General features: G+C 30.2%; 2 protein-coding genes across 2 annotated transcripts; one reads left to right on the forward strand and one right to left on the reverse strand.

Moving 5' to 3' along the window:
• The first annotated feature begins 200 nt into the window (after nucleotides 1-200).
• Nucleotides 201-2,963, forward strand: LOC107439214 (uncharacterized). The gene is made up of 3 exons (XM_071181816.1): nucleotides 201-248; nucleotides 381-762; nucleotides 2,609-2,963. The coding sequence occupies exons 1-3, from the start codon at nucleotides 201-203 to the stop codon at nucleotides 2,815-2,817; spliced, it is 639 nt and encodes a 212-aa protein (XP_071037917.1). The 3' UTR covers nucleotides 2,818-2,963.
• Nucleotides 2,964-3,948: 985 nt separating this feature from the next.
• On the reverse strand, nucleotides 3,949-10,491 carry LOC107439213 (uncharacterized; the record flags this gene model as incomplete). Its single annotated transcript, XM_016051729.4, is given in 3 exon segments — nucleotides 3,949-4,153; nucleotides 6,453-6,828; nucleotides 10,293-10,491. Coding segments are annotated over 3 exon segments (627 nt in total). The 3' UTR covers nucleotides 3,949-4,055.
• Nucleotides 10,492-12,764: the final 2,273 nt, after the last annotated feature.

Raw genomic sequence — 12,764 nt, forward strand, 5'->3', positions numbered from 1 at the left:
TCACATCTGGAATAATAGGTCGAACATACCAGCCTGGCCGAATCTTAGACGTGATGATTGAAATTGTCGCCAACCATAAAGGGTACTTTGAATTTTCTCTCTGTGAAAGGAACGACCCAAATGAAAGAGAAACCGAAGAATNATTTTCGCTAAATTCCAACAAAAATATTTTCAATAAAACTATCACTCACTTTTATAAAATGATAATTTTAAGCACTTTAAATACAAAACAACCATATTTTTTAAAAGTTATTTTTACCTTAAACCAATGCTACAAAGCATATCCAAAATGTCAAAGTTGTAATTATATTAACGTCACCATAACTATGTAACTCTGTAATTTAATATATACTTTTAGAATAATATTATTTTTATCTTAGGTAACACACGAAGACAACGATGGAAAATGCGGACTTTGCGGAGATCGTTATGATTTAAAGTTGCCTAGACCACATGAAACAGGTGGAAACTTCACATCTGGAATAATAGGTCGAACATACCAGCCTGGCCGAATCTTAGACGTGATGATTGAAATTGTCGCCAACCATAAAGGGTACTTTGAATTTTCTCTCTGTGAAAGGAACGACCCAAATGAAAGAGAAACCGAAGAATGTTTTGAGAAAAGAATTTTGAAACTGGCTGATGGAACAGGTACCAGGTTTCATATTCCGAGAGATGACAATGGATTCTATGTGGTACCCATTGAAATACCCAGAGATGTCAGTTGTTCCCATTGCATTTTGAGATGGCACTGGAGATCGGGTAACTAATTTTGATTAGTAATTTTTCAGATTGTTTTCTAAAACAATTCTTAGATTTGTTTCAAAGCAAAGAAAGGAATAGAAAGAACACATTGAATGTTAGGGGCTGTCAGTAAATAATGTCAAGCTTGAAGGGGAGGGTGGGGTGTGAGAAATTGTGACAGATTGTAAGAAGGAGGATGATAGGGGGTACCAAGAACTGCGACATCCCACTGAACTGGATTGGCGATGGAGATGGGGTAACGGATTTGCAATTTGCTGGTTGTTTCTTAAAACAATTGGTAGATTTGCTTTAAAGCAAATTAAAGAATAGAAAGAACACATTGAATGTTAGGAATCATCGGTAAATGATGTCACCCTTGAAGGGGAGGGTGGGGTTCGAGAAATTGTGACAGATGGTAAGAAGTAAGAGGAAGGGAGTAACAAGAAGTGAGACATACATAGAAGAAAGCTGGTTGCGCTCAGCGTGTAAGACTCGAAACTAGATTTCCCTAAAGCTGTTCTGAGAAGTTTTTTTCGTCGTAAAAAATAACGCCTTTTAGCAAATAATATGCTTTTTTATGGCTGTTTTGAATTTATAACTGTTACGATTGATTACTGAAATGATTATTTATAATGTTGACTTAAATGATTCTACGCGGCAATACCTCAGGAAATTTGCAATTTTATTTTGTTAATTTACTATTTACTATCGAAATTTTCATACTCATCAACACAAATCTTTCCAAAAACAGTAATAACTCAATTTATTTGTTGAAAAATGTTAGCAAATTCAAAAACCAAATAGCTTTCGGGCAAATAACGATTTTTATTCGTCGACTTTTTGGCAACCGATAATGAAATCGTATACATCTCTCGTTGTGATAATTGAAATAACTTAAACCTTAACTATTTGTTTAAAACATTTAAAAATTAAAATAAAAAGTTTAAATAACACCACAATAAAAATTTCTTAAATGTTTTTTATCTCTAAAAACTATATTCTTTGTATGTATCCAATGATATGATTGCTCTAATTGTTTCAAAGATATAATGTTCTGATTGTTTCCATTGTTTCAAAGATCTAATGCCGTGATTGTTTCCATTGTTTCAAAGATCTAATGCTGTGATTATTTTCATTGTTTCAAAGATCTAATGCTGTGATTATTTCCATTGTTTCAAAGATCTAATGCTGTGACTGTTGTGCAACTTTAAGGCTATGATTGTTTATATTTTGTGCACCTTTAATGCTGTGATTGTTTACAATATTGTGAAGATAAAACGAGGCAGCTGTTTACCCTGTTCTAAAGATATAATGTTATAATTGTTTTCAGTGATGCTAAGATTGACGCATACATTAAGTGTTATTGCCATTGTTATTTTCGATACAAATATGCATTTAAGAATTTGTCGTTCTACGCTTATACCGTTTACATAAAATCGAAGGAATTGTCATTAAAGGAAATAAAAATGTGTTTGAATTTTGGATAAGCAAATAAATAAATTTATCAAATAATAAGCAAATAAATAAATTTAAGCAAATAAATAAATTTATCAAATAATAAGCAAATAAATAAACTGGTACAAATATGCATTTAATAAGCAAATAAATAAATTTATTTGAAAAGTTTAACCAAAAATTAAACTTTTCAAAAGTTTTAGATTGAAATAATTTCTGCTGATAGTTGATTATGCTACAGGATTTAATAAGCGACGTTTTAAAATATTTTCAAATCTAGTCAAATAGAGTTTACTGGACGAAAATCAACTCTGAAAACTTTCCATTACTTATCCAAGATTAAATTATTATGAAAAACATTATTATTACAAAAACCCATCGTCTTATAAATTTATTTTGTTTATTCCAGCGAACAACTGGGGCGATTGTGACAATGGCACGAAGGCTGTTGGGTGCGGGGCACAGGAACTCTACCGCAACTGTGCAGATATTTCTGTTCTTGCTGGGGCAGGAGTGCGTGGTTCTGCTGCATTTAATCCGAGACCGCGAGGGCCAAAGACAATGAAGAAATACCACAAATTCCATTCCAAAAGCATTCCATACCATCGCAGACGATAGTTTGGATAATCAACTAATGTTATTTATAAAGAGTACAATAGAATGAATGCATCATACTGATGTTCAAGACTCGAGCTGGTCTTGAGTTGTGATACTTGATTTGTTCCATTTGTGGGGAAACGAACTGATTAAATTTGTTTTGTTTGAAGTGACTGGTGTTGTGATTTATTCCTTTATTTTCTTAAATACAGTATTTAAATGTTTTTAGAAAAAAATCATCGTTTTCTTCCTGTTTTCAATAATTGTTTTTAAAATTTAAAGTTTAAATTGTATATTAACTATTAATTCTATATATATTAATTGTTAATTATAAGTTAATTCTGTAATATTTTTCAATCATTTAAATTTCTCATGTATATTATGACAAATTAAACTGCGCAGTATAACTAAATGTGTTATTTATTTACTTTGGTTTTCTTTTCTTTTTTTTTTTTTTTTTTTTTTTTTTTTTTTTTTTTTTTTTTTTTTTTTTTTTTTTTNNNGTAAGTTGTTATGATTTTGCTACTCGCTTTATAGTCCCTTCTTTTTAATGTTTTTTCTTTTTATTTTATTTTATTATCTGTTTTTACATGTTAATTTTACTTATTATGATATATTTTATTTGTAGTTATTTTATAAAAAAAATTTTGAATGCTCCTCACACTATTGTATTAATATATTTTGCTTTGGCCTTATTGATACAATATCAGAAAGCACTCTGTTTTGCGGATATAATCGTGTGGGCTGAAGAAAAGATTATATCTTTTTTTTCCGGTTTTTTAATTAACATTTCATTTTTTTTTTATTAAAATGTTGTTTGTTATTTTTTACTTATTATTTCCCACCCCCCTTTTTTTCATATGTCTATAATTTTTCTTTGTTTTATTCTTCATTTTAAACTCATATATATATATATATATATATATATGTATGAATTATATTGATTATGTATAATTAATATATTATATGTATTATACATATTTAATGTATATTAACTACAATAGTTAGTATAATAAATGATAAAGTAAGTACTTTATTTTTGAATATACTCACTAATGCATATGCAATTTTTCTAAATTGTCTGTAAAATATATTTTTGTCTCAATTATTTTGGTTTTTATAGTAATAAAACTTAAAATAAAGATTGAACAATTTCTAAAAGCAATCTTTTTAATAAAAAATTTTAAAACTTAACAAACCATTCGGCTTTAAAAGTCGTTGTAAATAAAAACAAATAATACAAAAAATTTAAATACATTTTACACAATTTGAATATCAGCACAACCTCTGAAAAACTCTTGTGGTCCACATCCCATCCGACCTTTATTGGTGCCTGGGCATTTACCCCAATGGTTGGCTAAAAAAAGAAAAATATGCCAATTTTTGTTATTTAATTTAAAAAAAAAGTTAAATTGCATGATATTTTTATTACAATACTAATGAGAACCAATATAAAATGTCTATTGAATCTAAACGAAAAATGATGCATACAGAATTAAATAAAGTTTAATACGTAAGTATAAGAATGCTTATTTATCAATCTTATAGTTCACAATTTAAATAACAGCCACCAATAACATCAATGATGAGTAACTTAAATCCTTGAATCATTTTCGAGATTTTTGAAACTAAAATATAAGTTTTATGATTTTTCAAAGTAAATAAAGTATTCCCACAATAGCCCGTTGTGGACCATGGGGGTTAAGTTAGTACTTAATGACCAACGATATGATTGTAGAAATAAAGAAAGCATTGTGCTCAAGCCGCTTTTACTTCCCAGACAAGATGGTACTCATCGATCTGATGCTGGGACGGCATAAGAGGACGCTATACAGCGGAAGAAAATTTTCGTGACAAATTCTCTTTCCCCTTCATTACAAATTTAAAAGAAAGAAAAAGTAAGTTTAAGCAAATCTAGAGCAAGTCATCAAGTTTCAATTACTGAAAAAAATGTTTCAAAATATTAGAATGCTAGCAATTTATTGGTAGAGAATTTCTCCATTGCGTAATGTTAAGTAATGATCTCATAATTTATTTCCATTTGTATATTTTAAAATGTTGTTTTCAGTAATTGAAACTTCAAGGCTTACTCTAGGTTTGTCTGATTTCATTTTTTCTACTCTTTAAATTTTAAATTAGTGATGAACGAGAAAAAGAATTTGCGACGAAAATTTTCTCTCGTGGTATGGCGTCCACTTAAAGCCGCCACTAGGGATCGAACCCCATTTCCTCAGAATAACAGTTCAGTGCCATAGCCAACGAGTCATATCAATACATTAAGGGCAAGATAAATATCTAAGAAAAATGACTACTTAGGAAAATCTATTCGCAAAACAAACAAAAAAAAATCGTTGATAAATCTAAATAATTAGTGAATCAAAATAATCCATTAACAAAAGAAATCAAATGCAGAACAAAAGAATCCGTTTAAAATATAAAAAGATCATAGAAAGGGAGGGGGGGGGTCTATTTTCAGAACATAATCATTTACTGTCAATATAAAATTAGGTTTAACTAATGGTAAATATGATCTATCTATCTATCGGTAAAATTAAAGAGCATTTTAGTAATGAAAACTTAATAATTGATACAAAATAAAACATTAAAAAAGTTAACAATTAGAAATAAACTATAAAAACTCTTATTAGAAAAAATTTTCAATTGTGTGATAGGACAGTAGGATATTAGAAATAAACTATAAGAGCTCTAATTAAAAACCTTTCAATCGTTTGGTAGGATATTAGAAATTAACTATAAGACCTCTTATTAAAAAGTCTTTCAATAGGGTAGTAGGATATTGAGATATTAGAAATAAACTATAAGGACTCGTTTTTAAAAACACTTTCAATCACCTGGTAGGATATTAGAATTAAATTATAAGAACTCTAATTAGAAAAGCTTTCAATCGTGTGGTAGGATATTAGAAATAAACTATAAGAGCTCTTATTAAAAACCCTTCAATCGTTTCGTAGAATATTAGAAATTAACTATAAGACCTCTTATTAAAAAAAGCTTTCAATCACCTGTTAGGATATTAGAATTAAATTATAAGAACTCTTATAAGAAAAACTTTCAATCATGTGGTAGGACATCAGAAATAAACTATAAGAGCTCTTATTAAAAGCCCTTCAATCGTTTCGTAGGATATTGGGATATTAGAAATTAACTATAAAAACTCTTATTAAAAAAAAAAAACTTTCAATCGGGTGGTAGGATATTGAGATATTAGAAATAAACTATAAGGACTCGTGTTAAAAAAAATAATAAACTTTCAATCACCTGCTAGGATATTAGAATTAAATTATAAGAACTCTCATTGGAAAAACTTTCAATCGTGTGGTAGGATTTTAGAAATAAACAATAAGAACTTTTATTGAAATAACTTTCAATTGTGTGGTAGGATATTAGAAACAAACTATAAGAACTCTTATTTAAAATACTTTTAATCGTGTGGTAGGATATTAGAAATGAACTATAAGAACTCTTATTAAGAAAACATAGGTAGGATATTAAGATATTAGAAATGAACGATATGAATTCTTATTAAAAAAGACTTTCAATTGTGTGTTAGGATATTAGAAATGAACTATAAAATTTCTTATTTTTTTAAAAAAAAAAAAAAAAAACTTTCAATCGTTATGTAGGATATATCTTACCGCATTTCCAGTGCCATTGCAAAACACATCTATCACATTTCAGTCCATCTGGAAGTTTAACATCGACCTTTACAGCTCCTTTTTGTCTTCCCAATTCGTATTTGGTACCACTTCCATCGGCTAGTTGTAGGGGATACTTATCCAAACAATCTTGGTCAATCTTAACTCCATCCTGCACTGGGCAGAGTTTAAATTCAAAGTAACCCAAGTGGTTGGCGTGAATGATGGTCGTAATGGTGATCACCTCGCCAGATTTATAAGTCTTGACAACAATTCCCTTTCCGTAGATCCCGCCGTCTTCATTGGGTCTAGGTTCGGGTAAATCCCAAGGATCACCGCATATGCCACAATTACCCTTATTTTTTGTCCAATGTCTCTGAAAGTAATTTATGAAACATGAATATCTTTCAATAAATGAAATATCAGTAACATAAAACTGCGTATTGAGGTTAATATTTGGGGAAGGAATCTGAATGAAGGGAAATCTGAAAATCAACTCTAAACTTTAAACTACTATAAAAGCAATTATATTCAAATCTTCAATTATCATTACTGTTATCATTTCACAATGTAAATTATTTATATATTTATATACAATTCTCTCTTTTTTTTTTTTTTTTTTTTTTTTTTTTTTTTTTTTTTTTTTTTTTTTTTTTTTTTNTTTTTTTTTTTTTTTTTCATATTCACCTTTATAACAAAGCAACCAGAGATAGAAATGAACTTCCTGCTGATCTTTCAATCTCCTGTTCGAGTTATTTCTAGCAGATGGCAGCACCATAAGCCTTTAAACCATTCTACTATTCTTCATTCTTTACGCATTCTTATCAATAAACAATTACAAAATACACATTTTTAAGCATATTTTGTTTATTAGGAGCTTTTTATTTTATTAATTTAAACTAGTTCTCCTTAAGGAAAAAAAAAAGAAACAGGTACTTACTGAAGATTCTTTTTGACTAAAAGTTTTAATAGAATTCTTATTTTTAGTGCTGCCATCTTAAGAGTAATACGGAGACCAATTTATATAAAAATTGATGCTCAAAATCTTATCCAAGCAGAAGCTCGTATTAACAATGCTACTATGACTTAATTTCATAAGCAGTAATTTAAATCTTATTTATTTCAAGACTGTAGAGGACATGAGGAAAAAACTTTTTTCCAGACTGTAAGAGTATTAAAATATTTTTCTTTTAAAAAAAAAAGATACGACAGGAAATTTTAAAAGTACAAAAAAAGACCTAATTTTTATGTCGCCATCATGCACGAAATTCTGAAAAAATTGCATATTGAAAAATCATTATGCAATATCTGTAGAGGATATATATGAGGAAAAAAACTTTTTTTCTAGACTGTATGCGTATTAAAATATTTTTCTTTTAAAAAAAAGATAAGACTGGAAATTTTAAAAGTACAAAAGAAGACCTAATTTTTATGTCGCCATCATGCACGAAATTCTGAAAAAATTGCATATTGAAAAATTTGCACATTGAAAATTTGCTAGTAACTTTTAATTGTGTAGAAGAAAATTTTATAAAATTAGATATTTAATACAATTTTGTGCATTAATACAGTTTTAGCATAATTAACATTTCAGAAAATAGATTTTGTAATAACGTAAATTTATTTTGTTGTTTATCCATTAATCAGATATAAAACAACTAACAACTTATTAAGAGACTCTAAGCTTCGCATAATTCATAAAAAGTTTTTATAAAATTGATTTTTATTTCTAATTAAAAGGCAGATGTTTTTAATAATATCACTTTAGTAAATATAATTTTAATGGCAATAAATTTAATTTTTATTAAAATAATTTTATCCTTAACACACATTAACTATGCCATCTACCTTTAGAAGACAGGGATGTACAGTGTATTTATACTTGATGAAAAGTAAAAAATGTTATACGAAGAAAACATTCTGGTAAAAATATCCTACTGTAGGGAAGTGACATTTCTGGTTAAAAAATAAGTAAATAAACATTTTTCAGAATAATGAAATAATATGCGGTATTCGTATCAATTATTTAGTAATTTTGTGTTGATATGCTAACGGTTTGTCATAAAATTCTGGTTCTTAAAACCATAGTTCTTTTTAGCACACAATTAGTAAGAAATACAAACTGAAAAATAAATTTGACCAAATAAATTATTTTTATGAAATGTTCTCCGTTGATGAATGTCCATGATGAAATAACAATTTTTGGCCACATTTATTAAATTTTATCACATGCTATAAAACCATATATTGTTAGTTTTACCATAACATTACCAAAGCACTTCGGTAAAACTCACCAAACTTTTTTGGTTTTCCCATAGAGCCGGAAGCACGATAAATTTTACCATATTCTGGATAGTTTTGACCATACTTTTTTATTTAGTGTATAACTATATTTATAGTAATAATAAACTGTTCTAGTAAATTTTTTAAAAAAAGTGCATTAAAGTTCTTATAAATTTTATTCCATTTTCTTTGAACTAGTAGCTTTTGTTTTAGCTAGTAATATCTTAAAATCTCTTTAAATCTGCATTTTTTTTCTTCCTTTTTTTAAATTAAAGTTAATTTTATACAATAATTGTAAAAAGAATGGAATAAATTCGTGTACAACTGACCCTGTAATGAAGGGAAAGAAAAATATTCTTTACTTTTTGTTTCTTACGGTATTTTCTCTATTCAAATTTTTAATTTTTGAACAAAGTTAAAGATGTTCTTAAAAGGAAGAGTAATTTTTCGGTATTTGTTCAATGGCTTTAAAAAAAAAAACTTAGATGAAAGATCTTTCGCAGATGCTGCAATAATCTGTAGCCTCTGCTGCCGTGCTGGAGAGTTTCTGCTACCGGGCTCACTGGTTAAAGCGAGTTGCTAATTCTGAAAATCGTCATTCAAATATACCGACCGAAAAGAGTGCTCAATTGCTAATACCAAAAATGTACTTAAAGGTGAGGATGCTGACTTATTAATTCCAAAAATCAGTTTTAATTTTTACCAACTGGTGAGAGTGACGAATCACTAAAGACAAAAATCGTCTTTCAAGGTGTCGAATCGCTAATTCCGAAAATCGTCTTTCAAATATGCCAACCGATAAGAGTGCTGAATTTCTAATACCAAGAAGGTATTTAATGAATGTACTGGTGAGGATGCTGACTTATTAATTCCAAAAAACCATTTTTCATTTCTACCAACTGGTAAGAGTGACGAATCACTAAAGACAAAAATCGTATTTCAAGGTGTCGAATCGCTAATTCCGAAAATCGTCTTTCAAATATGCCAACCGATAAGAGTGCTGAATTTCTAATACCAAGAAGGTATTTAATGAATGTACTGGTGAGGATGCTGACTTATTAATTCCAAAAACCATTTTTCATTTCTACCAACTGGTAAGAGTGACGAATCACTTAAGACAAAAATCGTATTTCAAATATACCAACCGATGAGAGTGCTGAATTGATTATGCCAAAAATCTATTTTCAAATCTACTTACTGGAAGCGGTCTCTGAATTATTCATTGAAAAAAAACACCTTTAATCTGCACTAACTGGTAAGAGTGACAATTTACTAAAGCCGAAAATTGCCTTTCGAGGTGCCGAATTACTAATTCTAAAAGTCGTTTTTCATTTTTACCAACTGGTAAGAATGCCGAATTGCTAACTGGTGAAAGTATCGAACCTACCAACTCCTGGGAAAGGTATCGAATTACTAAATGTAGTGGTAGCAGCAATCGATTACTAATCATCATTTTAATTAATGATGCGATTGACTGTTTATATTAACTTCAAACATAAATAAGCTGTTCAACGATGGGTACAATTAAATTAGATATATATATATATGTTTTCTTACTGTGATTCCGCCACAAAACAATTCATTGTCATTCACATTTGTTGCGGTTTTGAATCCGAAACGCCACATGGTGGACCGTCCTGGAGGGTCTTCAAGTCGGCCATGGCCTAATACTACACTAACACACACCCCTAAGACTAACCATTTCAACATACTGATTCCTTCCACTATTGAGATTTGTATCTAAATAAGATGTTTACTTTTTCGTTATTCTTGTCTAATGAATACTGCTTAGGACCTCTTTTTATATCTTCTTATCTGTACCCTTCGATATATTATCAAGGTGAATGATAACAATTATCAAAATGCTAAAAAGAAACTAGTGCAAACTCGCGAGGACTAATAATTTACTAATATCTAAAATTAATTAAATGTGCGATTGAAAAATAAGGTAAGATTGCGATTAAAAGTCGAGTAACTTTGTAAACAGGGAGATAAAAATTACACAAGATAAATTTTTATTATTTTGTAATAACTGATAAATGATTAGCTGGTAATGGTTTTGGAAAAAGACAAATTTTTATTCCTTTATTTTTTAAAAAAAACGTATTTTTGAGGAAATATATATTGTATGTATTAAAAAATGCGTAAAACAAAATCAACATTCATTGATATATAAGTGGACATTTATTGTGAATGTATCTTTTAATTGTTTACTCGTTTTCATTAACGTACTTTCCTGTCTATGAAAATGGGATCTTGCAGTTAAATTTTAACCACTTTCTGATTGGCTAGAATGTATAAATTTCATGTTAATCGCAAATTTAATAAAAAAAAATCTGACTTCTATTAGTATAGTTAATTGGAAATTTATCCTTTTAAGTTTTTACCTTAAATTAATTTAGTTTTTTAAATTTTTTAAATTATTTAATTAATCAAGTTTTATAACATAAACTTTTTAATGAATAATGAATTCATGGTAAAATGAGCTTAAGTTATTAAATGAAATTACATTGGTTATAATAAATATAGGAAAAATAAAATACTGACCATTACTTAAAAAATTCAGTTCTTAAAATTTAATGAGACTGACACACATTATAATGCACAAAATAACGTATAAAATAACATAAAAAGTGAAAACAATACAATTATGATGTTACAGAAATTAGCATATGTATGAAATGAATAAATCAGATGTGTCAGTATAAAATAGAAAAAGTACCTTCAGTTAGAGTATGATCACCTCTAACAACACAAACATCGATGAGTGCGCTTTTAATTATGCGGTCTGCCAGTTCCGTTACAAGTGCGAGCCATTCCTTTTGCAAAAGCAGTTTCAAGCATGACAAGGGTCTGAGGATGAGAATTGAGAGCACCTACACGTCTTCCTAAAGCATCACAAACATGCTAGATAGAATTTAAGTCCGGTGATCGAGCTGGCGACTCCATGAGCTGAATTGTTTTCTGCTGAAGATAATCATCCACGATGCGATCGCTGGTCGGCGCTGTGTTATCGTCCATAGGCTTGTGCTGAATATGTAGCACAAAATCTCCACCTATTGCACAAGCCTCTAGGCACTCATATAATCAAGGATATCACCTCTACATACGTGAGCATTCATGGTTTCACGCGTAAAGCAGTTACGTCATTATGCAGGGCTGTGCATCCACCCAAAGAAATACCAGCCCACACACAGACACTGCCTCGTTGGCATGCATCTCTTCCGCGGATGTTTCACAGATGATATCAGGTCCCAGATTCTCTCCAAATCAAACAACTCTTACTATCGGCTTAAGGGCTTAACCTGGACTCATCTGTGAAGAAATAAGTCCTCCATTGGTCAGTCGTCTAGTGGACATGCTTCTGCCCCTGACTAAACCGCTCCGTTCTATGGCGTGATGTGAGTGGTAAGCAAATGGCTGGTCACCTAGCAAACCAACCACGTTCGTGTATTTTATAGTTTGTGTGCGGTAAGGACTCCCCCAGCCACAAAACCTGAGACCGTCTGCTGATATTTAAACAAGAAAAGCGCATTTAAGGGAGGATAACTTCTCTTCCCGTTAGACCGGAGAAAAAGATTACCTTTCTTTCGCCGAGCCGAGCCAAAACCTGTCCTAAACAGTGACCCCAGAAATAGTTCGCTACCATGGTCACCGCCACCGGTCTAGACAAATGGCTAGAGGAGTTCTTACTCTAGGCAAACAATACCCACTGTAGACGGTGACACCGATCTTCTGGTGGCTGCATTAAGAGATGACCCGATCTGATCTGACTCTGAGTTACGGTTCTATTTCTTCGTGCACATACGATAAAAATCGGTCATTGGTGCTCGTCGTAGGGTTTGTTCGTTCTTGGCTGAACCTTCTGGAGGCAAAACCAGTGATTAGAAATTTTCGCCTAAGTCTACGAACCACAGAAAGACTCATATCTAGACATCTGGCAACTTCTATCTGATTTTGTCGTGCCTCTGGCCTTCTAATAGCATCGCAGCTCTTCAAACAAATGATGCCTAGAGGTTATTGTTACAT

The sequence above is a fragment of the Parasteatoda tepidariorum genome, chromosome 6 (assembly GCF_043381705.1).
Source record: "Parasteatoda tepidariorum isolate YZ-2023 chromosome 6, CAS_Ptep_4.0, whole genome shotgun sequence".
Classification (NCBI taxonomy): Eukaryota; Metazoa; Arthropoda; class Arachnida; order Araneae; family Theridiidae; genus Parasteatoda; species Parasteatoda tepidariorum.